The 27,951-nt window shown below is 40.1% G+C and overlaps 2 protein-coding genes across 6 annotated transcripts in view; one reads left to right on the plus strand and one right to left on the minus strand.

The window, feature by feature from the left end:
* The window catches only part of METTL9 (methyltransferase like 9), a 49,583-nt gene that overhangs the window by 20,522 nt on the left and 1,110 nt on the right, over positions 1 to 27,951 (plus strand). For both annotated transcript variants that reach the window (XM_027043047.2, XM_027043046.2), the window contains exon 4: positions 6,535 to 6,719. In XM_027043047.2, coding sequence (XP_026898848.1) covers positions 6,535 to 6,719 — 185 coding nt within the window. The remainder of the gene's footprint in view (positions 1 to 6,534; positions 6,720 to 27,951) is intronic.
* IGSF6 (immunoglobulin superfamily member 6) lies at positions 12,551 to 26,484 on the minus strand. Of its 4 annotated transcripts, XR_008294731.1 has the most exons (7): positions 26,336 to 26,484; positions 22,308 to 22,667; positions 20,328 to 20,422; positions 19,629 to 19,676; positions 16,715 to 16,865; positions 15,002 to 15,089; positions 12,551 to 12,727 (listed from the first exon to the last, which is right to left on the minus strand). XR_008294731.1 is itself a non-coding variant. In XM_015067130.3 (5 exons), the coding sequence occupies exons 1-5, from the start codon at positions 26,400 to 26,402 to the stop codon at positions 16,842 to 16,844; spliced, it is 594 nt and encodes a 197-aa protein (XP_014922616.2). In that variant the 5' UTR covers positions 26,403 to 26,484; the 3' UTR covers positions 16,486 to 16,841. The 4 variants fall into 4 exon arrangements, 2 of the variants coding, with proteins under 2 accessions (XP_014922616.2, XP_026898850.1); XR_008294730.1 differs by having other exon boundaries at positions 12,551 to 15,089; XM_015067130.3 differs by lacking the exons at positions 12,551 to 12,727; positions 15,002 to 15,089 and having other exon boundaries at positions 16,486 to 16,865.

The following is a 27,951-nucleotide window of genomic DNA, read 5'->3' on the forward strand; positions in this document are numbered from 1 at the left end:
GGACAGTTAGTGATATTAAATACATCCACATTGTGTAACCATCACCACTATCCATCTCTAGAATCTTTCTGTTGTCCCCACTGAAACTCTGTAATTAAACACTAATTTTCCACTCCTCCCCCCTACCACCCTGGCCCCTGGCAACCATCATCCTACTTCATGTCTCTAGGAATTTGACCCTTCTAGGAACATGAAATAGGAGGAATTATGCATTAATTGTCTTCTCGTGAATGGCTTATTTCACTAAACATAATGTCTTCAGGGTTTATCCTTGTGGCATGTATCAAAATCACCTTCCTTTAGAAGGCTGAATAATATTCCATTGTATGGATGTACCACACTTGGCTCATTCATTCGTCAGTGGACACTTGGGTTGCCTTCATCTTTTAGCTATTGTGAATACTATTGTGAACACGAGTGTACAAATAACTGTTTGAGTCGTTGCTTTTGCTTCTGGGTATATACTCAGAAGTGGAATTGCTGGATTATAATGTAGGACCCTGTTTAATTTTTTTAGGAATTGTCATACCATTGTCCACAGCAGCTGCCCCGTTTTACATCCTGACAGCAGTATACAAGGGCTACAGTTTCCCTGCATCTTCACGAGTACTTGTTATTTGCTTATTTTTTTGGTAATAGCCATCCTAATGGGTATGAACTGTCAAATCTTGGTTTTAAAACCATCTTCTGCTTGAGAGACTTAGAAAGAGAGCTGTTTTTTATTCAGTATGGATTCTGTTGAATAGGAGAAGAAGGTGCTGGGTACAGAATGGGCCTGCCTCCTCCTCTGATATTTTGGAAGCCAGGCTTAGCCTTAGAAAGAAGGAAAAAGGAATTATGAACTCACTTTTGTATCCACCTAAGTTTCTGCTTCTACAGACAGCATTAGAGTAGCTCTTGGAGCATGACTTGATTGAACATTGGCAAAACATGGAAATTTTAAGCGTGGAGAAGAGAAGACCAAGTAGGAAGGGGGTGGAAGGGAAGATTACGATCAAATGTAATGGGGTTTTATATGGAAAGAGAGGAGTAAGTGTAGTTTCTGGTATAATCATGCACAGCTAGGTCTCAGAAGTTGAGGTAGAGTTAAGGGACACTCACCTTCCTAACAGCTCAAGTATTCAAGTCCTTGCCCCTCTCAGTGTTTAACTAGCTATTAGGGATGCTATCATAGGAGACTTCTGTCTGTGTGAGGTTCAACTGTGTGATTTGTAAGATCCCCTTTAGCACTAGCAGTCTGTCTCAGATTAGATCCTGGAGGGCCTGTGTAGTGATAACTGAATTCTTCTCTTTTCTCTTTTCTTTTTTCTCTCCTCTTTTCTCCTCTTTTCTCCTTTTTTCTCTTCTCCCTTCCCTTCCCTTCCCTTCCCTTCCCTTCCCTTCCCTTCCCTTCTCTCTTCTCTCTTCTCTCTTCTCTCTTCTCTCTTCTCTCTTCTCTTCTCTCCTTTTCCTCCTTTCTGAGAGAATCTTAAGCAGGCTCCACGCCTAGCACAGAGCCCAACGTGGGACTTGATCCCACAAACTAGGAGATGATGACCTCCACCAAAACCAAGAGTCGGACACTCAACCGACTGAGCCACCCAGGCGCCCCATGAATTAATTTCTAATTAAAGAAATACTTCAGTATTTTTGGGTGGTTCAGTCGGTTAAGCATCTGACTCTTGGTTTCAGTGCAGGTCATGATCTCCTGGTTTGTGGGATGGAGCCCCACATTGGGCTCTGTGATGACAGTGCAGAGCCTGCTTGGGATTCTCTCCCTCCCTTTCTCTCTGCCTCTCTCTCTCTCTCTCTCTCTCTCTCTCTCTCTCTCTCAAAAGAAATAAATAAACTTAAAAGAAATTAACTCATCATTTGAAAACTTCATGCCAAAGTCCTAATCTGACACTCTCCTCCCATGTAAAAAAAATCTGTTCAAAAGTAGATATGGGGAGGAAGGTGTTTGAAATGTTTTCATTCCCCTCCTACTCACCCCTGCTCCTTCCCTTGCTTGCTTGCCATTGAAGCCCTTCTTAAGACTAAATGCCTAAATGGAATTATCAGTGAAATTTAGATATCTGAATTAATAATTCATTGTATCTAGAGTTTACATGCTGTGTAACCTACTAGTAAACTTACTACCCTATGAAAAATACTTAATTTTTTTCCCCTAATACGTAGCACATATGCCAAAATCTGCAGTTTGACCTAAATAGGGAATTCATACTGGTTGATATTCTCTCCACAATATTATTAGTATTAAATAAGAACATACTCACAAAAATGGTGTTTTTCAGCACAGTCTGAGATGTTTTTTTAATATGAAATTTATTGTCAAATTGGTTTCCATACAACACCCAGTGCTCATCCCAACGGGTGCCCTCCTCAATGCCCATCACCCACTTTCCCCTCCCCCCCACCCCCCCCATCAACCCTCAGTTTATTCTCAGTTTTTGAGAGTCTCTTATGGTTGGGCTCCTTCACTCTCTGTAACTTTTTTTTCCCCTTCCCCTCCCCCATGGTCTTCTTTTAAGTTTCTCAGGATCCACATAAGAGTGAAAACATATGGTATCTGTCTCTCTCTGTATGACTCATTTCACTTAGCATAACACTCTCCAGTTCATCCACGTTCCTACAAAAGGCCATATTTCATTCTTTCTCATTGCCATGTAGTCTTCCATTGTGTATATAAACCACAATTTCTTTATCCACTCATCAGTTGATGAACATTTAGGCTCTTTCCATAATTTGGCTCTTGTTGAAAGTGCTGCCATGAACATTGGGGTACAAGTACCCCTGTGTATCAGCACTCCTGTATCCCTTGGGTAAATTCCTAGCAGTGCTATTGCTGGGTCATAGGGTAGCTAGTTTTTTTTGAGGAACCTCCACACTGTTTTCCAGAGTGGCTGCACCAGTTTGCATTCCCACAGTCTACAGTCTCCTGATTTGTTCATTTTAGCCATTCTGATGGCACAATCTGAGATTTTAATGAGGAAGTTATATCTTAGGTTGGGGTTTGTCCAACCTGCTGGCAGGGCAGACTTTTAGCTTAATACCTCGTTTTCTTGGCTTGGGAGCTAACTATTTTTTGTTTCTCTTCAATATCTGAGTTCATGAAAAACACACAGAAAATGGTTGAGTTCTTTTTCTGTGTTGCCAAGGTATCCTTATTTATGCCAAAAAATCCAGTTGTAAAATTTAAGGATCTGGCTTTGATTTCTAAAACAAAACAGCAATTTTTTTATACTGTTGGTGTTTTGCTTTTTATTGAGGATTTACCAACATGCCGATTGCTTTGTCACTTCTGTAAGGAAAATATGTTTTAAATCCTCCCGGAAGATAAACTATTACTTAACTTGTTTTCTTGAAAATAATAATTCCAGGGTTAGAAATACTGTTTTGGAAAAGCCACAGGCACAGGAAAGGATTATATAGTTAATTTTTGATTAGGTGTACTAATGAACAATTCCACAATTCAGGGGACAATAAATTTTTTAAAAAAGATTCTGTGGCAGGAAAAAATTTTGGCAGCATGTTTTCCTTCCTCAGTCTGCTTCACCAAAAGTTAGTGGTAAAATTGGTTGGTCTGAATGGTAGTTAGATGGTAGAGGAAATAAGGGTGTGGGAAGATGCTGAGCTGTAAAGGGTGTGGGTTTAGAATTAAATCTGCATAGACCTTTCACACATGCGTAATCAAAAAGGAATCTTATCGGGGCACCTGGGTGGCTCATTCGGTTAAGTGTCCGACTTCAGCTCAGAGCCTGGAGCCTGTTTCAGATTCTGTGTCTCCCTGTCTCTCTGACCCTCCCCTGTTAATGCTCTGTCTCTCTCTGTCTCAAAAATAAATAAACGTTTAAAAAAAAATTAAAAAAAAAAACAAAAAGGAATCGTATGTACGTGTTAACACCAGAGAACAGAAATTCTCAATGTAAGTTTGAAAGCTACTTGACTTGAATCCATTATCTGTAGGTTTGGGATCTTTCTTGAAAAGAAATTATTATAGTTTAAGAATTCTATTTCTCTGGGTGCCTGGGTGGCTCAGTTGGTTAAGTATCTGACTTCAGCACAGGTCGTGATCTCATGATTCGTGAGTTCAAGCCCCGTGTTGGGGTCTGTGTTGGCAGCTCGGAACCTAGAGCCTGCTTCAAGTACTGTCTGTCTGTCTGTCTCTCTCTCTCTCTCTCTCTGCCCTTCCCCTATTCGTACTCTGTCTGTCTCTCCCTCTCTCAAAAATAAACATAAAATTAAAAAATTTTCTATTTCTCATGCTAACATCCTTTATTTTCTTAAAAAATTTTTTTAATGTTTATTTTTGAGAAGGTGGGGAGAGATTGAGAGAGACACGGAGCACAAGTAGGGGAGGGGCAGAGAGAGAGGGAGACCAGGTGCCCCTTTATTTTCTTTTTTTAATGAAAAGATGTTGGAGACTGAAGTGCAGACTGCTCTTCACTCACAACCCACCACCCGGAAAGCATCAATTCACGGACCAGTTGTCAGGCTCTTTCTCCCCTTAGGTGGGGAGAGTGGGTTCCTTGGCCTGAATAGCCCATTAGGAGTTTCCAAGTTGCAATTTTTACTCCGCCAGTGACTTACAGTATGATTTGGACAAGTGACTTCTTCCACTGTTCTCATAAATGGAGGAAATCTTAACCACGGGTCTCAATTCCTGGGCTAATACACAGTTCGATTGGGGCCAGTACATTTGTCTTCATCGGTGGAACTGAGCTTACAAGTGAAAAGTCACCATACAAAGATGAAGAAGGGCTTCTAAATGTGTAGCTGTAACTGTCCCTTATTAAAGCCATAATTTTTTATTAGAGCATGTTTTTCTTTCAAAATCTGCAAGTAATTCAGAGATGGATTTGGTGAGATTATTCTATATTAAAACATGTTGATAAAAGTTTGGCTTCTGCTTCCTTATAGATGAGCCTAAGACTTTTTTTGTTGTTTTGTTTTTTTAAATCAAGTGTATCATTTGGTTTTTTTGTTTGTTTTTTACAATTTATGAATTTAAATAGGCTGTTTGACTGAGGTATTAATATCTAAAATAGTCCTTTTCAATTGTTCATTTTGGTTTTTAAAATGAGAATTGATAGTATTTAAAAAATTTTTTTTAATGTTTATTTATTTTTGAGAGAGAGAGAGAGACAGACAGACAGAGTGCAAGCTGGGGAGGGGCAAAGAGGGAGACACAGAATCTGTAGCAGGTTCCAGGCTCTGAGCTGTCAGCCCAGAGCCCGATGCAGGGCTTGAAACCACAAACCGTGAGATCATGACCTGAGCCGAAGCCCGGCGCTCAGCTGACTGAACCACCCAGGCGCCCTGGAATTGATGGGATTTTTATCCCCAAAGTAGGACCTTTATAGTTTGAATGAACTAAATCCAGTTTCTAAAATAATCATTGCACAATAAAGTGATTTTGGAGCCCTAATGCACTACTTATTTCAAGCAACAAAGGATTCTGACTAGTCCCTTGAAGTTGGTTAGAGCATTGTTTTGGAGGAGGGTTTAGTTATTACAAAAAACCTAGACTGAAAACAAGATGCAGCTGAGTGGTTTGTGCTCCTTTATTCTATTTGAAAATGCTCTCAAATATCACTATGCTAATGAGTTTTTTAAAACAGCCCTCATTATACTTTCAGAATTTTCTAAGTTAACTCTACTGTATCTACTCAGCATTATCAAAGACTTGTTTACCAAAGATCCTTTTTCCTGCTCCCTTTTCTTCCCTGCCTCTATCATAACATGCCCCATCTGCCACATTCTGATTGTCACAACCAAGCAGGAGTGAGTAATTTACAGAATTGCCTTAATGGTGTGGCTGACAAAGACTCTTGATAAGGGAACTCTTCCTGTGGATAAAACATTGTAAAGGACTTAGAAATGTTCTGAGAGAGGGATGGTAGGAGAGAGAGGGGGAGGGCTGAGAGTAGTGTGTTAACTGTGCTCTTCATTGACTCTTTTAATAGGATGCCCCATGCTTCGTCGTTTCTATATAGTTATTCAGATAGGAAATTCTAGAGTATGAATAGTACCTGTCTCCTGGAAACAGAGATGTGTGCTCAAAGGCCATAGGTTGTAAGTGGAAATTACCTTTTTAAGAAGATACCCAGCCATAAGAATACCCCGCCATTCTTAAAAATAGAGGGGACTCCAGGAATATAAACCATGAATATGTGATGTATTTTATGATTACATTACAATGAAGTAAAAAGTAGGATTTTTTTTGGTTCATTTTATGTTCAGGAATCTGATGCCCTAGTTGTATAACCATTTATAGCGCCTTGTAACTCATTCTTATTAAATATATGTTTTGTTCTTATAAAGGAAGTATATGTTTTTAGATTTGGAAATGGGTGAAATGCTAAATTTAAAGAAATAGAGTTGCTGCTTTTCTTTGCCTGGCCATCTTATTATTGCAAATATAAATTATAAATGAAAGATCTTGTGTTTACTTTGATTTAGAAGACAAAGTTAGAGCCTGTGAGGCATCCCAATTATTTTCAAAGATGTCTTTAAGGGCGTTTATATCAATCAAGTTCTTTCTGATGTTTTTAGAGTGCTTGGTATAAATGAATGGCAGAATACAGGGTTCCAGTATGATGTCATCAGCTGCTTGAATTTGCTGGACCGCTGTGATCAGCCCCTGACTTTGTTAAAAGATATCAGAAGCGTCTTGGAGCCCACTAGAGGCAGGGTTATCCTTGCCCTGGTTTTACCCTTTCATCCCTATGTGGAAAACGGTAAGTGTGGTCAAGTCATTTCCTACCCAACATAGATGTCTTTTGGTATTTGTGATTCTGTTTTCTTAGAATAGCCTGGAATTTAAAGGAATATGGTTAACCCATGCACAACATCACCTTGGTTAATGTTCATATTAATGTGGATTTTGCAGAACCTGGTGTCCCCTTTGCAGTGGTAATAGTGAGTACCCAGCTGGGTCTGCTTGCGTGGAATTGAAAACCTAAAATGTGGCCATATTTTCTGTTCTGAAATGGAGCCTCAGCCATTTGTTTATCAGCTTAGAAGCTGAGCCAAGAAATAAGTGATGCCTTTTAATGTACCTGGATATACTTGTCGAGTGCCACAGCTGTTTTGTGTTTTACATCTCTTGTTCCAGACTCGAAAAATGGTAAATGCCGTTACCTGTTTTACCCTCGTGAAGACCATTTGTGTTCCAGCATGTGTCATTTCTTTGTATGACGTTGGGTTTTGGGTTGCAGAGTCTTGCTCTTCCACAATCCCGAGTGAAGAATGTATTAAAAGAAATGGTTTGATTTCGTATTACTTCATATTTACTGTGATCTGGTAGTAGCCACATTAACTCATGGTTTTAGCTCACGTGGTTTGCATTTCAAGTCTTGTTGGAAGTTATGATTTTAAACCTCTCCTTTGCATTTTCATTAGTTAATAATGTGCAGTAATACAAAAACTATTTATTAAGTAATGCATGGTAATATTTGAAAATCTTTAGTTTTTCCATTTTACTGCCTGGTTCAGCCTTGGGTTCAAAAACTCTAAGAGCCTGCAGACATTTTTAAGACCTGCATTAATATTTCATAAGCTTCATAGTTCTCAAATATCCGTGAAAATCTGTCTTAAGGAATAATATTCATGTTTGCTTATAACCATGGATTTGACTTGCTCCTTTATTTCTTCTTGTCCTTATTTTTAGCCCCCTCAGGTCTTAGTCCCTTCAGATTAAATGCTTGTTTTAACATTTACCAAATGATTTTAGATGTTTGTTGATGATGGGGAAAATGCAGAATTCTTTAGACATAGAAGGGTGGGAAGGAGTGCAGATAGACCAGATCAAGCAATTCCTGTTGGTGAATCACCTGGTCGTGGTAAAGAAAAAAATTGCTTTCAGTGTGAGTGCCCATATAGCGTGTATGCATGTGTGTGTGTGTGTGTGTGTGTGTGTGTGTGTGTGTACGTGCAGTACAGTGAAGATCCTAGGAAATGTCCTTGGTAATTCAGCAACCTGACTTGTCAGTGCTGTTCTCTGTGTAATTAAGCCTTAGCTCCATCTCTGCATTGCAATCACTAGTCATCAGATTATAAGGCCCTGGTTTCCTGTGTCCTGTTGGGTAACCACATGATAGAATTTTAGTGCTATTTCCTGGCATAGCAGGAGGTGGAAGAGCAGGGGAAGAAACATTAATCTAACCATGAATTTTATTTCCTTGTGTTTCTCACACTAAAAATTGAGAGGAAATCCAACTGCACAAGAGAGCAGTCCCCAGTAAGGCCTGAAAACAAGCTCCTTGGTTGTGGACGTGCAGTTGCCTACTAAGTCCCGGGAATCTGGCACGTGACGTGTAGCAAACCTGAATACAAGAAGCTTTTTTGCTGTGGGTGGCCTTTATTGACCTATCCATTTTGCATATTGCTCCACGGCACTCCGTTATTGCTTCCTTTCTTTAAGTCACTAATTAGATCCTGATGATTTCCATGTGACACAATGTGAGGACTGTGAGCTGCAAAGTGACCTTGTTGTGTGTGTGAGTTCGTGAATACTGGGCTGTTTTAAGGAAATAGGAGTGTGCTTTGCATACTTGGCCCAATTTATATTTCAACAAAAAGCAATTGTAGATGAAATTATTTTTTGCACTTTTTTGATTTGTCTTTAAGTCCTGTCACTGCAATTTTGTTTCTTAGGTTAATTTGGAAAAAATGTAAAATGCATCTTTCTAATTTCAATTTCCATTTATTTGGTTTCCTGACCCAGTTTTGGTTATGGGGTCATTAAATCTATGTGAGAATTGTTCTAAGCATCAAATAAGGGAAGAGTAGATAAAAAGACAATTAGGGGCGCCTGGGTGGCTCAGTCGGTTAAGCGTCCGACTTCAGCTCAGGTCACGATCTCGCGGTCCGTGAGTTCGAGCCCCGCGTCGGGCTCTGGGCTGATGGCTCAGAGCCTGGAGCCTGCTTCCGATTCTGTGTCTCCCTCTCTCTCTGCCCCTCCCCCATTCATGCTTTGTCTCTCTCTGTCTCAAAAATAAACGTTAAAAAAAATTTTTTTTTAAATTAAAAAAAAGACAATTATATTGCAAAAATGAAAATTTAGTGGCATGCTTAATTTTTTAAAAAGTATAATTTTATAAAAAAATAAGTCATGGTAAAAAGAGTTCAAGCAGCTAGCAAGAGGGTATACAATGAAAATTTTCTCATCTGTTCCAGTTCCACAATCTTGCTCAGGTCTCTCGAATATTCTGTTAAAGATCATCTATGTAAATATAACTGCACTAAAAAAAATGATTATATTATTAAACCCCACTGTAAATACTTTTGTTGCCTTTTTCCACTTAAGTGTATCTAGGAAATTGTTCCTTATCAGCACATATGTACCTGCATCATGGTCTGGATATAAGCAATGGTATGTTGGAGTCAGTTTTACTGGCTCATGAGAGCAGATGGTTACATTGTGAATTTAGTGAACTGGTTTTTAAACATGGCTGTTATTGAAAGTGACCACTGAGTGGTCAATGGGAGCACTAAGGTCTTGGAAATTGGCAAATACTATGATAGCCTCTCCTTTCTCCAAGCTGGCTGGTAAACATTTACCAGCACATCACTGGGTATAGAACTTTCCTTGAGGAGACCCCTGTTGTACTTTTAGGGACCAGCAGTTTGCTTTATAAATAATAGTGAAATGAACACTCATAGGCAGGTCTTTTCATATGTGTAAGTATGTATCAGAATGCTTTCTGCTTTAAGAAACAGAAGGAGCAACCCAAATTGCTTTTAAAAAATAAGAGTTTATTTTAGAAAAGCAGTTCCATGGTTGCATGGTTGCGTTAATTCTGTGATACAGCTGCTCTGTTGAAATTGAGAGGTTGCTTTCTTCATCTTCAGTGTGGTGATAGTCCCCTCAGAATTGCAAAGTGGCAGGGGCGCCTGGGTGGCTCAGTCGATTAAGCGTCAGACTTCGGCTCAGGTCATGATCTCGTGGTCTGTGAGTTCGAGCCCCGCGTCGGGCTCTGTGCTGACAGCTCAGAGCCTGGAACCTGCTTTGGATTCTGTGTCTCCCTCTCTCTCTGCCCCTCCCCTGCTCATGCTCTCTTTCTCTGTCTCTCTCTCTGTCTCAAAAATAAATAAACATTAAAAAAGAATTGCAAAGTGGCAGATACAGTGCCAAGTGTCCTGTGTAGGCATGACAAAGTCTTGAAAAGAGAGGATCCCCACACATCTTTTTTTTTTTTTTTAAGTGAGGGAAACCTTCCCCAGAAATCTTCCCATCACTTTAGGGCCCGTTGGCAAGGATGGGGCACATGTTCCTGCTCAGCCAGCAACTGGTCAGGGGCATAGAACAGTCACGATGCACTCTCTGGGTCTGGAAGGGAGTCGTCTGCCCTCAGCCTATTTACATTGTTGGGTAAGCTTGCAAAGAAGGTGGAAGGGAATTGGTGTTGACTGCTCTTATGCCACAAAATATCTTCATTCATTTAGAAAGTGTTTACTGAGTGCCTAGATGCTGGAGATACAGTACGTAGAAAGCATGTAAATATCCTTGCGCTCATGGAGCTTACCTTCTAGTGAGGAAGACAGGAAGCAAATGGCATGCTGTTGGTGATAAATGTTAGGGAGAAAATAATAAAAGCAAGAACGGGGCATCTGGAATTGGGGGTTGGGTTTGGGTGCTATAATTTTAAAGAGGATACTCGGGGAAAGGCCTTACTGAGAGGGTGACATAGAAAAAAAAAAGGAACTCAGGTGTAAGGTTTTCTGTACAGTCCATTTCTAGGAGTGAAACTGCTTGTGAAAGAGTTGTCCTGATAGCTAGCCTGCAGTCCTAACCCATTTATTGAATAGTCATCTTTTCCCCAGTGCTTTGAAACTCGACCTTTAAAATAGACTGAAGTCCCCTATGGATTTGGTTCTATTAAGATGTATCTTTCCGTGTATGCCAGTACCCAACTATTTTAATTACTGTAGCTTATCATACATTTTTAAAAAATGTTTATTTATTTATTTTGAGAGAGAGCGCACATGTATGAGCAAGCATGAGCGGGGGGGGGGGGGGGGGGGGGGCGGGCAGAGAGAGAGAATCCCAAACGGGCTCCGCACTTACAGCTAGGAGCCTGACAAGGGGCTCAATTCCACAAACCGAAAGATCATGACCTGAGCAGAAATCAAGAGTTGGATGCTTAACTGACTGAGCCACCCAGGGGGCCCAAGCTTATCCTACGCTTTAATGTCACAGCATTAGCCCCCTTTCATTAGTTCCTTTGCAGATTTTTCTTGGCTTATTTATTTAACAGATCAACTTCAGCACTAGTTGGTCTAGTTTAAATTTTATAGATTGATTTAGGGAATATTGAGTCTTCCTAGCTAGTAGTAGGATGTGTCTCTTATTTAAAAAAAATTTTTTTAATGTTTATTTACTTTTGAGACAGAGACAGAGACAGAATCTGGGTTGGGGAGGGGCAGAGAGAGAAGAAGATACAGAATCTGAAGCCGGCTCCAGGCTCTGAGCTGTCAGCACAGAGCCTGATGCAGGGCTTGAACTTACGGACCACGAGATCATGACCTGAGCCCAAGTCGGATGCCCAACCAACTGAGCCACCCAGGCACCCTGAATTCTTTAATTTCCTTAGTAACAGAAGTTTTTCTTCATAAACGTCCTGCACAGTTTTTGTTACATTTATCCTAATGGTGTGTTTATGTGTGTGATATTGTTAAATAGAAATTTTCCTTCTATCATTATTGTAACTCTTAAATTTTTTCCCAGCTTTTTGGGAAATTGACAAATAAAAATTGGATGTTTTTAAGGTGTACAGCATGATAATTTAATATACCTGTATGTTGTGAAGTTATTACTACAAATTAATTAATACATCCATCACCTCACATAGTCTTTTTGTGTGTCATAACACTTAAATGATCAATTCTTTCAGCAAACTTAAGGTGTACAGTGTAGTATTATTAACTATAGTTACCATGCTATACATTAGATCCCCAGAGCTTACTCATAACTGGAAGTTGGTGACCCGTTGACCAATATCTCCCCATTTTCCCCACCCTCCAGCCCCAGGCAACCATTGTTCTAGTCTCTGGTTCTTCAAGTTTGACTTGTTTAGATTCCACATATAAGTGAGAGCAGAGATCATGCAGTATTTGTCTTTCTGTGTCTGGCTTATTTCACTTACCATAATGCCCTCCAGTTTCATCCATGTTGTTGCAAAGGGCTCTTCCATCATATTTTAGAATGAATGGTAGGTGTACATAACATAAGCAATTGAATTTTTGTGTATGTACTAATTTTTTAATCGGTTTAGATTGTTGAATTATTTTAGTGTTTCCAGTAGCTTCTCTACTGATTCTCTTGCGTTTCCTTGATGCATCTACAAATGATTTTGCTACTTCCTTTTCATTTTTAGAGTCCCCCCCTCCCCCCCAGTGAATTGGTAGTTAATTCCAGAAAATGTTTTTTTAAATGGTGGACGTTTTTGTCTTGTTTTTGACTTTAATGAGAATATTTCTACTTTACATGTGATGCTGTCTTTTGGCTTGAGATTGCTGTTGATTGACTTGAAATATATATTCTTTTAAATCTCGTTTTATTAAGAGCTTAAAAGTCAGGAATTGCTGTTGAATTTTGTTACCTGTATATTCATCATCTGTGGAGATAGTCATTCTGTTTTTTCTCCTTTGACTTGTTAAATTAATAGTACTTGTATAATACATATCCACCCTTGCATTTCTGGGCTTAGATGGGATGGTCTTGTAATGCATCACTGGGTTGTACCTACAAAAATTTTAAATAAAAATATTATATCTATCTGATATTTTATTTATTTGGAAAATGTTATCTTTGTCATGTTTTGGTATCAGTGTTCTGCTGACTTTGTAAAAAGTTATTGGGAAGTTTTTTCTTCTGTGCTCTGGCACAGTTTAAATTGAATGTGGCTCTCTGTTCTTGCAAAGTTTGGTAGAATTCTCCTATGAAAGCAGTTAGGCCTGTGCCTTTGGAGAAGTAGCCTTTGGCAACTTTCTCACTTTCTTTTAGGGTCATTTTTCTGGTTAAATTTGACATTTTTAGTCTTACAACTCCCAAAAGTCTAAATAGAAATCAGCAAGACTGATAGGACTGTTCCACAGAAAAGGCCTGGGCTTTGAGGACTGGCCCTGTTTGAAACACGGGCCTCTCATTAAGATTAGTGTTTCATCTGTGAGAACGGGGCTAACGCTTATGTTGGGGTTTGTTGTGAGTATTAAATAATCTCATTTATGGGATAGGGCCCCACCGCATCTGTGTCAATGTTGATATTTTATACATGTTAGACTTCTTTCATCCCATTCTGTTCTGTTACTTCATTTTTGTCTGTGGCTTTATTAATCCTATTTGTTCAACAGGCCTTTAGTGTGCAATGTTCATCAGTGTCCTTCAGACCTACTTGAGATCTCTCCCTTTTAAAATAATAATCAGTTTGATACATTGTAATATTTCTTCATTTAACTGCACCCAGGCTTGAACTCAGGACTCTGAGATTGAGAGTCTCATGCTCTTCGACTAAGCCAGCCAGGCGCCCCTGATGTCCTCATTGTAACTTTGTCTCAAAGTGTGCATTCTTCATCACCTCATGTGACTTGACTCCTCAGAGACTTAACTATATGCCTGTTAGCCAGCGTCTCCAGTTCACCCAGGTTTTATGTAGAAGAGAAAAAGAAATTACTTATTCTGAAAATCCTGCTGACATCTTTTGGTATGTAGTTTAAGTGTTCTTGTCTAGAGGGTAGTGTGTAGACACTAGAAGCACGTCTTTGTTGTTTCCCTCTTGTTGGGATTTCTTTCAGTATTATTCTTCTTTCACTGCCATGGGAAACTCAAAGCTGAACAGAAAGCTGTAGCTTAATTTTTTCCAGTGAAAAGCCTGGATGCTCAGCTAGTAGGAAAATTAATATTGCCAGGGATTCAACAAACACTGCTTATGGAGAGGGGTGAGGATCGATGGCCAGGGAGTGAAGTGTGCTTCATATATCAGTTGACGGGCTGAAAAAATATTTTTCTATAGAAACAGCATTCAGTTGTTTTCACATAAAGGTGTTGGAGAGCCTAGTTTTTACCAGGCAACGAACACTGGACAGTGGAAATACAAAGATAATGTAAAACTTGCTTCTGGTCTTAAGATACTTGAAGAATCATACAGAAGATAAATGTAAGCAGACAGTGGCAGGATAATCTGATAAGAAATGTGACAGAGTACTCTGGGTTTAGAGAAGGAAAGACCCATTAAGAGCTAGGGGAGGTTATGGTAGGTTTCATGTAGGAGGTGACATTTCAGCTGTGTTTGTATCTGGGAAGTATTTTACCAGGCAGAGAGAACAGTACATGCAAAAGCAGGAGAGTGTGAGCAAGGTGGGATTAGGGAAGGACAAGGTCAGTGTGATCCAAGGGTGGCATGAAAGAAAGGCCTTTGACTGTATAATAGTGTAGCACCGGGACGCCTGGGTGGCTCAGTCGGTTAAGCATCCGACTTTGGCTCAGGTCACAATCTCACTGTCTGTGGGTTCGAGCCCCGTGTCGGGCTCTGTGCTGACTGCTCAGAGCCTGGAGCCTGTTTCAGATTCTGTGTCTCTCTCTCTCTCTCTGACCCTCCCCCGTTCATGCTCTGTCTCTCTCTGTCTCGAAAATAAATAAATGTTAAAAAAAAAAATTAAAAAAAAAAATAGTGTAGCACCTAACAGCTGTTGTTGGTTAGATGGGTGAATAAAAGGATGATATTAATATATACATCATTCACTGTGATGTATGACCTGAGGGAATGTAACTACTTTTCCAAAGGAGAACGTATTCTGAATTTGAGCTTCAACAACAATCTTGGAGACACAGCCCTTGCTTGTGTTGGGTAAGGCTTCTTCTAAATCAAATACTGATGTAGCTCAGGGATTTTGTCTTCTCATTAAGTTACACAAAGAACAGCAGATTTTCAGCCCTGGGAGTACCAAAATGTAAGGACTCCCAGAAAGGAAAAGTAAATTCTCTAATCCACCTCTTTCTATTCACCTAGATAATGCTTACCTTTTTTTGCCATGTAGCTTAGAAATTCATTTATTTCATCCAGGTCAGTGGTCTCAAAGTGGGGCTTTACACCCAGGAGAACACACGACTGTTTATTTTGGGTTATAGGAAGAAAATATTAACATGTCTATTAATATGACTTTTATGCCATTTTAATTTCTACTTTTGTGTATAAGTTACACATATATGCACACATACATGTACACACTATACCCAACACACAAGTATACAACATAGGCATTCACACGTACATATACAAACACACAAAAAGAGTTCATGTGTTCCTGCTTGCTTTCCATTTTTGTCTGGCACATGTGGGTACATATGTTGGAGACCACTGATTGAAGCCGTCATTGCAAAACATTTTCAAAGGGTTCTTAAAATATTCCATTTATTTATTTTTAACTTATTCTTGAGAGAGAGCGTGCACGTGTGTGAGCAGGGGAGGGGCAGAGAGAGAGGGTGAAAGAGAGAATCCCAAGTAGGCTCTGTACTGTCACCATGGAGCCCAATGCTGGGCTCGAATTCACAAACCGTGAGATCATGATCTGAGCCAAAATCAAGAATCGGACGCTTAACCAACTGAGGTAACCAAGTGCTTTTAAGATATTTTAAAATTCTGTCTGGGTTTTAAAAATAGAATACACTTCACTTAATACCACTTTAAAAGAAACACTTTAATGAAATAAAAACAGATCGTAATGCATTCTTAATAACAAATGTACACATGTGGGTACTTAAAATAGATTTCTACAGTGAGGTAGCTTTCAAAGAACCATCCATAGCATGTTTTCTCAGTGAGATGGTGATGATTCCATAAACATCTTTGCTGTACCCAACCCCTTATCGAATCTTTCCCTCCTAAATCAGTTAAAAATCAGTATTGCCTTGCCCACTGCTTCGCTGGTGCTGTTACTTGGCACAACACTGACACCTAGGGTTGGTTGTGGCTTATTTGTTCTGAGGTTCTGAGGTTTTCTGTCTAACCTTCTGCGTTGGATCTTCTATATTTTAGCTCATCTTCTTACTCTGTTCCTTACCGGAAGAAATAATACTTGCTCCAAGGTACTTTTCAAGATGGCTTTTCTTTCTTTTTTTTTTTTAAGATGGTTTCTCTAATTACGATTTTGGCATCTCGCTTCCATCTTCTTCCCTCCCTCCCAGCTTAGTCTTAATTGGCCCGTCACTATCACACTCACAAAGACAGTTCTTCCACTCGGGACAGAGGGATGTAGTGTGACCTCTAATCTTTAGGGTAACGGTCATCATGCATCTCGTATGTTGAATGAAACAAATACAGGATATGTGTTTTGAAAATGGAAGTTTTTAAAATGTTAGACTTGGGGCGCCTGGGTGGCTCAGTCAGTTAAGCGTCCGACTTCAGCTCAGGTCACGATCTTGCGGTCTGTGAGTTCGAGCCCCGTGTCAGGCTCTGTGCTGACAGCTCAGAGCCCGGAGCCTGCTTCCTATTCTGTGTCTCCCTCTCTCTGCCCCTCCCCCGTTCATGCTCTGTCTCTCTCTGTCTCAAAAATAAATAAACGTTAAAAAAAATTTTTTTTTTTTAAATGTTAGACTACTCAGAATTCTCCTGGCAAATTAGGAAAGTATTTTTCAGTTGTGTTTTGTAGGGTTTTAGTTTTGGTAATTACTGTTAGTGATAATTTTCTTGTACTGTGGCATTCTTCCTTCTAGGTAATTATCTTTTCCATTTACCTGTGATTGTTTTTGTAAAGCCCTGTGTGTCCATTAACACTGCCACGGCTTCTGGATTCGGATTTTCAGTGACTTCATTGAAAATTAAAACATTTCTGTGGCTTTTCATGTTAGAAAGTGCTCTTCTTTATTCATAAGTGTTGCCTTTCTCCTGCAATAGTAAATAATAAGCCATAATTAAGATTATATAACCAATGATGTCCCACTGCAAGCAACACAAACTACTATGCCCTTTTGCATTCTGTGTCCCAAGTACCCTCCAGTAATCTTAAAGGTCCAGTTACTAGTGTCCCTGTATTTAGAGTAAGATTTGGGAACTGAAAATCAAATTTCTTTTCTTTCTTTCTTTTTTTTTTAAGCATTTTTCATTCTTTATTATATTTTGTTAAGAGTATTAAGATTCCATTCATCGCATTTTTATTGTCAATGTTGTTGTTGAAGTAACAGGGTTATTTGGCCTGTAGTGTTTTCCAGTCTGGGCTACACTGATGTTCTTCTGTGCTCTGTTGAAAATTAATTTTCTTGTTCACATGCTTTTGTGAGAGCCCTGGCTTACAGTACTCACTTCTAGACTTGTCTTCAGGACACTTATCTTTCCCTGTTTGCAGAAAAAGATGCTCCAGCCTCAGCAAGAAAAGAGTGAACAGGCATTTATAATTATTCACAGTGGTGTCTTAGGTAATTAGACCATCTCTTTTTTATTTTATTTTATTTTACTTTATTTATTTATTTATTTTTATTTTTATTTTATTTTATTTTTGTTTAACGTTTATTTATTGTTGAGAGAGAGAGAGAGACAGAGTGGGAGTTGGGGAGGGGCAGAGAGAGAGGGAGGCACAGAATCTGAAGCAGGCTTCAGGCTCCGAGCTCTCAACACAGAGCCCAATGCGGAGCTTGAACTCATGAACCGTGAGATTGTGACCTCAGCTGAAGTCAGATGCTTAACTGACTGAGCCCCCCCAGGTGCCCCTAATGAGACCATTTCTTGATGTATTTGTATACACACTGAAGTATGAAATGACTACTTAGACTATATTCTCTCCTGGATGAAAATCCTTTTTAAAAGTTTGGATAAAAAAAAAAAAAAAACACCTGGTATCAGGCTCTTAATTTGCCCTCTTGGCTCCTGTTTAGGAGGAAAAATCCTTGGTAGTGTATACGTTCATTATTTTGTCTACATTTTAATTGAAATCTGAGCAGCCTGACTGTGCATTGTGGAAACTGAGTATGTGCTCTGCTAGCACTCAAACAGCATCTTGTTTGGAAAACCTGTTATATGGGACTTTAAAGGGACCCTGTTGGATGTATTATAGATAACATAAATGCTTGTTCTTGCCACTCCAATCCTTCAGACTGAAGAAATACTTAATTTTTACTTTCATTAGCTCATCTTTAAAAAAATTTTTTTTTAATGTTTATTTATTTTTGAGACAGAGGCAGAGCATGAGCGGGGAGGGGCAGAGAGAGAGGGAGACACAGAATTCCAGGCAGGCTCCAGGCTCTGAGCTGTCAGCACAGAGCCTGACGCAGGGCTTGAAGTCGCCAACCGCGAGATCGTGACCTGAGCCGAAGTCGGACACTTACCGACTGAGCCACCCAGGCGCCCCTAGCTCATCTTTTCTAATGTGAACTTATTTCTGCCTTACTAGTAGTGTTTTCTGTATAATTTGACCCAAGTTCCAAATGTTTGGAACTTATTGCCCACTACTGCATGCAAGATATTGTACCAAAGGGTCTCACAATCCACAAAAGCATCCTTGTCTGAATCGAAAACACTGCCTGTATCCACTGTGTTTCTGAGAGATTCCATGTTACTAAGATGCCAGCCTGGTCTGTATTTAATACTGTGGCAAATGTCCTTTGTTATGTATTTATCAAAACATGTTCTCTATAAACCTGCATCATATGTGAAAGTCCCTTTCAGACTCCTACTTTATAGGAAAACATGATTATTGACAGCTCGTTGGCAGCTTAGCTCTTTTAGCCAAACAGATATATATGCTTTATATCTGCATTACGTCTTTGTGATATTTTACACTTATAGATTGTTGTCTTGTTTCCACGCGTCTCTTATTATATAGTTCTTGAGCAATTTCCTGAAAAATACGCCAAGCACTCTTCTTCTATAAACACAAATGAGAAAAAAAATGCCTGTCTCTCTTAGGACTAGAAGTGATTATTATTGTACATCCTCTGAACTTTTTCTTTCGTTATTGCCTCCAGTCTGAGGAAATAACCCTCCACCCCCAGCACGTCTATACTTCCATTAACTTTTGTATTCTGAGTATGTGAGGTAGGGTTTGTGGTTGAGAATAATCTAATTTAAATCCTAGTTTACCACTTGAGATTATCCTCGAGTTTCTCAGTAATAAGAAGTGGTATCTAGGGTGGGGGGCACATGGCTGGCTTAGTTGGTTAAGTGATTGACTTCGGCTCAGGTTGTGATCTCGCTGTCCGTGAATTCGAGCCCCACGTCGGGCTCTGTGCTGACAGCTCAGAGCCTGGAGCCTGCTTTGGATTCTGTGTCTCCCTCACATTCTGCCCCTCCTCTGCTCATGCTGTGTCTCTCCCTCTCTCTCAAAGATAAACATTAAAAAAAGAAATTAAAAACAGAAAGAAGTGGTATCAGGGGTGCCTGGGTGGCTCAGTCGGTTAAACGTCCAACTTCAGCTCAGGTCATTATCTCACACTTGGTGAGTTCAAGCCCTATATCAGTGCAAAGTCTTCTTTGGATCCTCTCTCCCTCTCTCTGTCCCCTCTCAAAAATAAATTAAAATATTAAAAAAAAAAAAGAAAAGAAATGGTATCTGTGGTTGAAAGTTACCGTGATGTTCTCTGTGTTTAATTATTGTGGGTTTGAAATAGTTACAACCAACCACCATTTTAAAGGCATTTGACAAGCATTGGTCTGTACCTTTTGTGAGTCTTCTGTTTCTTTGTTTCTTAGAGAGTTAGATTTTGACTGTCAAGAGGAAAAGGAAAGTCTTATCAGACACTTTATGCACTCAAAACAGTTGCAGCAGATATCTTATACCATATTAAGATTAAACTAATTTAATATTTAAATGATATACAGTAAGAGTTAACTTCTACAAAGCATTTCTGAGATGCTTTTATTATACTAATAACTCAGACTGATGTTGATTATAGGATTTGTAGTAATCCTAATATAACACATATGTACCCCCTCTTATATGACTAGCCAGCCTCCTCAAAACCTTCAGGCCTTTTAAAAGTATTTTAAGGCAGCTTCTTTGTTAACCCCTTTTTGCTCTTAAAGGCTATTCTTAGGCTTTTTTAAGATAACTGTAATGCTCCGCAGCAGAAAGATAGCATATAAGATAGTTATAAAAAAGGATCTCTTATTCCCATATTACAGGTTGTAAAGAGGAAACATTGTAAGTTGTGTACTCCAGTTAATAATAACTTCAGTGATGAAAATTTACACTTCTATAGACTACTCCTGCAGGTGGTGTTTCCTGCAGATGTACAGGAGGATGTTAATTAATTAGGTAAGCTAATTCTGAGCCTCACGTGTGGAGAGGTGAAAATTATTTCCTTATGATAATATTCAAGGCTACAGGGACATCTAGAGCAAGGAAATTTGACTTACTTTGGAGAGGACCACGAAGATCCCGAGAACAACAGTCATGTAGATAGAGAGCAGTGATAGAACAGCTATCAGGAGACTGTGGAGCCCCTTCATTTCTTTGTTAATTACAAAAACAAAGAACTACAGTCACTATTGAAACTATTGCAAACACATGTATAAAGTACAACTGGAGCTACAAGTGTTAGAGATAAGACATGAACTTGCTCTGACTGTTCGTGTAAAAATTTATTCAGGGTCTCTTAATTCAAAAGATACTCAGGTATATTTAATTAAAACCAGTTCATCAGTTCTTTAAATGTGTTATACCAAAACTGTTTCTCATTTTGAAAACTAAAAAAAAATTTAAATTCAATTAATTACTTGTCATAATGCTAAGAATATAGCATTTTATATAACCCATTATGTGAAGTTAGGTAAACATTTCAGGACAGTTCAAGAGCATTTAACATTTCTTTTGGTAGAAATGATGTACGAGTGTCACCAACAGTCTGTTCATGGAGTTAAGATATTTTGCTATGCATTTGTTAATGCTGACGTTTATAACCTTGAACTGTTTAGTATACATAACGGAATAGCATAGTCTGCGAAAGGACCTGATAAGGCCATTCACTGAGGATCTTAGGGCTTACTACATCCTTAAAAGACACATTGTTATATGTGCCCCTTCTTTCTAATAAAGTTTGGAAGTAGAATTATTGAATTCATTTTCACAATCTGATTTTCTCTCTCCTTGCAAGTATCTCATGCTCTAGGTAGAGAGAGAGTAATCTGCCATGTCTTCAATTACCTGATTATTTGAAGCACAAAATACAATTAGATTTGTAACTTATCTGAATAACCTGCACTTTTTAACTAAATATGCCATAGATGCTCATCCTGTGAACTCGGTTTGTATAACATACATTTTTGTTGTGAAACTAACAAATTAAGCATGTCTGTAAAATTTCAAAAAAATGTTTCAAGGGCTAAATTAGGAGCTTGGTAGAAAAGGCAGGAAATTGCCAGGTCTCTCTTAGCAATATTTTCATTTCTTAGCAATACTTTCATTTCTTCCTAGAGAAGAATCTCTTTTCACATGAGCTTGCAGTTTTGAGACCCTCTATCTCTTTACAAACTGTTTTTAGTTTTGGCTAACATTTTTAATAGAAGACTAATGCAGTGAGATATACTGCACACACACAAATCTCCAAAGTTGCGTATTTGTTTTAATATCTGTAGCTGACATTTATTGAGTACTTGCTATAAGCCAAGCAACACTGAAAGTGCTTTGTGTTTATTAACTCATTTATAATTTATCTTATAGGTGAGAATAAACTGAGGTTAAATGACAATGGAGATAACCAAAAGCCCATTAGAACACCACTAATTAAAAGCAGGGATTATAATACAGGATGATCTCAGGGTGTCCCTAAAGTCCTATTTTGAAACCATAAGGCTTGTTGATTTTGAGTTAGTATTTTAGTGATCTCAGTGATCATACCAGAGTCCTTTTTAAGGGAAGAGATCAAAAACGGTCAAGGATTTATTTCCCTTCTCCGGGTGAAACTTTTTTCCTGAAATTTCTTAATATCTTAATTTGTAAGATGTAGCTAGGTTCAGTATCCTCACTTGAAAAAGGAAATGGTCATAGGTTTTTAGCAAATCTCAAGAAGACAGAGTCACACTGATCCCTTTCTGTTCTTCTGTCCTACAGAACGGGTAAGGTCGGAGGTCTCCCCATGGCTCTCCTCAAATTTGTGTTTATTCTCCATATTGCATATTTTTCCCCAGTCCAATTTATTGGTCACTTATGCTTTGTTCTAGATGGCGCAGCGCCAGCGCAGTTCCTGAACAAGCTGTTTGCTAATCACCCCGAGTTTCCCTTTGGTAGATCACGCCCTTCACTGGTTAGTGTACCGAGTTAGCACATTTCTCTCTTACTCTCCACATATAAGCAATTTCATGCATTTAAAGAGCCAAGCAAAGCCTCAGCTGACTGACCTCTCACCACCAGCATGGTCCCTTCTCCGGTCCGCTTGGCTCCTGGTTCCTTTGAAAAGGGAAGGACTATTCCACAGATGTAGATGGCACTGTCGTTGAGAGTCACCCTGTTCACAGTGAGGGAAACCTGATTTTGTGTCAGGGCTTCCTTCACTGTGAACTTGCCCGCATCGCTGGTGCATCCATCCAAGCAGAGGTTCTCCGGCTGGTGAGCTCCATAGCGAAACCACAGGCTTCTTGGTTGCTCTGCGGGGCACCCCACATGGGAGTAGGAACACTGAATGGTTATGGCTTCTTGGGTGTGGTCCACTTCGAGGTACTGTGGTTGAGAGACCGAGACTATACAGGCACGAGCAGCACCTGTGGGCAGAAGCAGATGAGCCATGTTTAGTGGGCTTCTCACTTCCCTTTGCCTGTGCTTTTTTATTTAACTGACATTTTGGGGCTAGGGAACCCCAAACAGATTCCTTTCTTTCCCTGTTCTCAGCACAAGTAAGACTGTATTAATAAAACCCTGGTGGTCCTCACTTTTCCTGACTCCCCACATTTCCTGACCTTCACCTGCTGGTTTGCTGTGACATCTGATTACTTGAGGACAGAGAGGTGCCAGTGAAATCAGCGTTGCAGGCTGAGGTGGCTGCAGATCCAGAGTCAAAAAAATTGGGGTCCCGTGTTTACTCCTAGTGTGATTACAAGCTTTCCTTTGATCTCTCAGAGCCTGTTTCCTTATCTGTACTCCTGGCCTCACAGTGTTGTAGTCACTGTGGTGATGGGTATCAAAGCCCCTCAATGCAGGTGTCGCTGCTGATGACTGGGCACAGGACACAGGAGCACAAGGGATTTTTTTTTTTTTTTTTTTTTTTTTTTTTGCCTTGTGGGGGTTGGCATTGCTAGGAATTCATGGCAGTTCACAATTGTTCCTTTGTAAAGCCTGGTTGTCCCTACGGAAAACATAAAAGACAATGGTGCACACCTGCCGAAATACATCCCTGGCTTAGCCTACAGGGTATTCGGTTACTGAGCAGAGGCCTAATGAGCTAGCCTGGCCACAGCTAAGCAGACATGATTTCTTCCTGGCACTGATACCCTGCTTTGTAGTCCCCGGTAGCTTCTATCTTGTTCAGTGAACAGTGTCGTAATAAAGAGCACAGACTTGAGTTTGGATCCTAGCTCTGTGATGTGTAGCAGAGTGAGGACGGTATATGCAGCTCGTGGAGTTAGTATGAAGTCTAAGTGAGACCATTGATGCATAAGCAATGTTTCCTTGGCTAAGCCTTAACAAGTACTTAATGAAAGGAGGCTATTTCTGCTGCCACTGTTCTCACCACTTCAGTTCCCATGGCGTTAGATGCCCATTTTAGAGATAACTGTGGGCGTTTCAGCAGGTGTCAGCAGGGCTAGGACCAGACACACACCCAGTCTACTGCTCTCTGCCATGCACTTTGGCGAAGTTACGCTGGCTGGGTCCCCACCTTGGCCTTCTGATCTCGGGCCCGTGAGGTGGAAAACCACTCTGGTGTTTATAAATGGGAAGATCTGCCTGAACCCCTTTTGGGGTGAGGGAGGGCCTACATAAAACAGTATTGGTTGAAGCAAATTGGAATTCATGCAGGTTTTTAGCCTGACTTTAACCAGGTCTTTAACCTAACTGGTTATGTGTTCCAGATGATCTTATTTGTCTGAGTTTGTCCTTTCCTGCTGTAAATGAAATAGAAAAGTAATCCAAGTGGTCTGATGGCTTGAATTTCAGACAGGCTTTTTGTTTTGTTTTGTTTTGTTTTGTTTTGCTTTGTTTTTTAACTTAACAATTTTCCCATACCCTTAATCCAGAAGAGGAATTAAAATTTGAATCTTGGCATTTGTGATGCAAATATATTCTCACCATGGTTTAATTTCAGTATATGTACAGTTTGAGATGAGCTAGGAGCTTAGGCCAAATGAGAGGGGGAGGTCACCTGGAGAAGCAGCAGGCTTCTCACTGGTCTTCAGCTAAGGGATTGGATTCACTCCTATGTCTGGTAAATGAGCCTCACGTCTCCTATTCAGAGGCGCCCCCTAGAAGTACAAACACTTCACAAGGTATAATCATCAATATGTACTAGGGATTTGACTTGGAGCTGGACCCGCCATGATGTAACAGTTTGAAGTCCTTTCAGGTAGCATTTTAAAAGGGAAGCTGACTTTTAAACATTTTGGAGAACTAAGGCCCCGGGGAAAAAGAAATATTTGCAACTTTGGAGTTGTGTATCTCCAATGATTTCCGACTTCTACACCGTTAGTCTGAGAGCCGAGAGCGGTCAGCCGTTTCCTCTGTGAGCGCCTGACTGGTGAGGAAACTGCCGTCCCTCCCCTGCACCAGTTAAGCAACATCTTTGCAAAAGAGAGAAGTTTGGATAACGGATCACAGCAAGCCTGGTCCTACGAAGCTCTCTTTAAGAATTCTCATGTTCCATAGGATTCTGTCTCTCTCTGTCTCTCTCTCAACTCAGGACCCGCTGAAAAGGTTGAAAGTTTATCTTCTTGGTGGAGGGAATAAAAAAATATCACTTTACTGTGATTCAAGCTGGAAAATAAATAGAAAACTGATTTTCGACACTAATTATGGAGAATTTCAAGCTTAGGCAGAAGTAGCAGGCTAGCACACACCCCTGCTGTTCTTTGTCCCAAAGTTGTCCGTCTCTCCCCTGACCTGGTCCTTTGCTCCTACATGATTTTAGGTAAATCTCAGTTATCCTCTCTTCACATCTGTCAGAGGATATCTTTAAAAGATAAGGATTTTTGTTTAAAATAACACTAATGAAGGGGAGCCTGGGTGGCTCAGTTGGTTACACGTCTGACTTCGGCTCAGGTCATGATCTCATGGTTTGTGGGTTCGAGCCCCGCGTCAGGCTCTGTGCTGAAGGCTCGGGGCCTGGAGCCTGCTTCGGATTCTGTGTCTTCTTCTCTCTCTGCCCCTCCCCCACTCACTCTGTCTCTCAAAAAATGAATAAATGTTAAAAAAATTTCTTTTAAAAAAACACTAATGAAAATAGTTTAGGAAAACCATATATATGGATTAGGGGAAAAAATCAGAATATTATTGAAATCACCCATAGTCCTTTTGCCCAAAATAACCACTGTTAACATTTTGATCTATTTATTTACAGATGAGAAAAAAATTAATTTTAAGAGCTTTGCCACCTTCCCTGTCCTATGACCCAGACTTTGTGAGCAACTGAGATTATTAGCTTTATCACAACTCTGATAAGATAGATTATTAAAGCCACTTTCTCTTTCCTAGACAAAAACCAGTATAGGCAGAATTTTAAAAATAGATATAAGATGGTTATGCTGTATGGAAGGAGCCATGACAGCTTTTTTTTTTTTTTAAATGACAAGTATTTGTTTAATTTGCACCAGGTTGGCTTTTCAGAAACATTGTTCTTTGAAAAGATTCTCAGCACATATTGTTTAGTGCCTCTCATGTGCAGTACGAGTTTGCCTGTATGGAAACTACATTGTTGATGACCACATGCAATTAAAAAAATTTTTTTAATGTTTATTTTTTAATATTTTTTAATGTTTATTAATTTTGAGAAAGTGAGAGAGAGAGAGCACATGCAAGCTGGGGAAGGGCAGAGAGAGAGGAAGACACAGAATCTAAAGCAGGCTTCCAGGCTCCGAGCTGTCAGCACAGAGCCCCCAGCGGGGCTCAAACCCAGAAACCATGAGATCATGACCTGAGCCAAAGTTGGACACCTAATTGACTAGCCACCCAGGCGCCCCGCAGCACATTCGATTTTAAGAACATTTTCAAGTCTTTTGTTTTTTGAGGTGCTCTTCCCTAAGGCAGCAAAGGGAATTTTCGAGGTCAATCTGAAACTTTTTCTCAGCTGTTCTTTTATTAACCTGTTTCTCTTGGGGGAAAAAGACCATCTCCATAGTGTTAGACATTTAAAAATTAATCCGTAGGGGCTTAAACTATAAATGCATTAGGTGAGAAGTAGCGATTGATTAAATAAAATGGAGGAGGAAAGAAAAGACCTTACCAACATAAAAGAGAATCAGATTGATTTCCAGGCCGAGGACGGTCTTGCCTCTCTTCACAGTCTCCATTTCGTTGTGTGTGAGCGTGTGGTGGTGGGGAGTGTGTGTTTGAAGAGAGTTGGCTTTTTTTTTTCTCTCTCTTTAGAAAGGAAGAACTAAAGAGAGGAACTCTTACTAAGGAACCACAATTGGGAACTTCTTGAAATTGTGTAAAAACTGTTTGTAACCCAGTTTCACCATTGAAAGTTGAGATTTTAGCCTAGAGCACATTTCTGAATGTTTATGTGATAAATTTTTTCTTAGATTTTACAAATCCTCATAGGTGTTAGGTGTTTTGAGTGGGGTTTTGGTTTACATGTAGTGTGTATTCCCAGGAAAGAGCGTTGACAGGTAATTCGTGCTTTAAACTTCAGAGTAGTTCAGTCACTGGCCCTGGGGCAACTGCTGTGTGCTCAGTGCTAGGCCAGTAACTGCTGGCAAGCTGGAAGAAGCAGAGGAAGTGTCTTCATACAGAGACAAGCGAAAAATTAGTGAACAATGAGAACTATGTTGTGTGACGGGAACTAGTTGTACCTTAGTTTTGTGTAACTAACCCCTTTGTGCTGTGTTGTTGGAATAAAACGTGGGCCCTGTGTTCGGCTCCCTCTTCCCCCACCTCCTGCCCCGTGGAGGCCTCATCGGTCAGGTTTTCCCTTGGAAGCAGCAGAAACTGACTCTGGCTGATGTAAGTGAAAGGGAATTTATTGAAAGGATTTGGCGGGGGGCTCACATAGTCACTGGGAAGACTGGAGAGTTGTGTGGGGTCTACAGCCAAGCAATAGACACCATAGCATGGACCACACTCTGTTGTTCACGCCACTTAATGCTGCCCTAGCTGCTGGGTCTCATGGCCACTGCTCTCCGCCCCCCGCCCCCCCCCGCCCCCCCCCCCAGAGAAGGAGCCTGAGTCCAGCTTTTCTCGGTCACTAGCTCTTCATTTCATGTCTCAGGTGAGTGTGTCTGAGCTTAGGTCATGTGCCAGTGCCTTAGCTGTAGGGAACAGTGGGGAAAGCTGCTTCCCCAGGCTTTGCCTCCTGTAAGACTCTAGGAAGAGGGTCCAGGTGCTGGGCCACCAAGAAGAGTGAAAAATCTTTCCACTCTAGTATTTGTACTCTAGGCACCTATTGGTCTTATATTTTCTCACAGAAAGTTATTCTCTATCTGAATTTAGTAATACTTTTAATTATGTGTGCATTTTTAAGACCTCACAATACCTTAAAGCACCCCAGAAATTACATATACCATTACCTGTGTGGGTCTGTGTGTCTGTAGTCACTGCTTAGTGTGTGAACTTGAAGACCTAAGACCTTACCCAGCCCCCTCCCTCGCCCCCATTCAGGCATCTTAAATGACTGTACAGACTTCAGCCACTATTCCCAGAAATGCTAGGTTGACTCCCCTTTCTAGTGTTCTACATCTCTCTGGTCTTGGAGCTTAACTTTTATAAAATTGTTATGAAAAGTTAAGAGAGTGGATCAACTTCCTTAAAAAACACACTGATGATCTTTGTAAAGTAAATGCCTTCGTTGGTCTGTTTGCAGCCTGATAAACCTTTCTGGTCAATGCATTTCATACATAT

This window comes from Acinonyx jubatus, chromosome E3 (genome assembly GCF_027475565.1).
Source record: "Acinonyx jubatus isolate Ajub_Pintada_27869175 chromosome E3, VMU_Ajub_asm_v1.0, whole genome shotgun sequence".
NCBI classification, from domain to species: Eukaryota; Metazoa; Chordata; class Mammalia; order Carnivora; family Felidae; genus Acinonyx; species Acinonyx jubatus.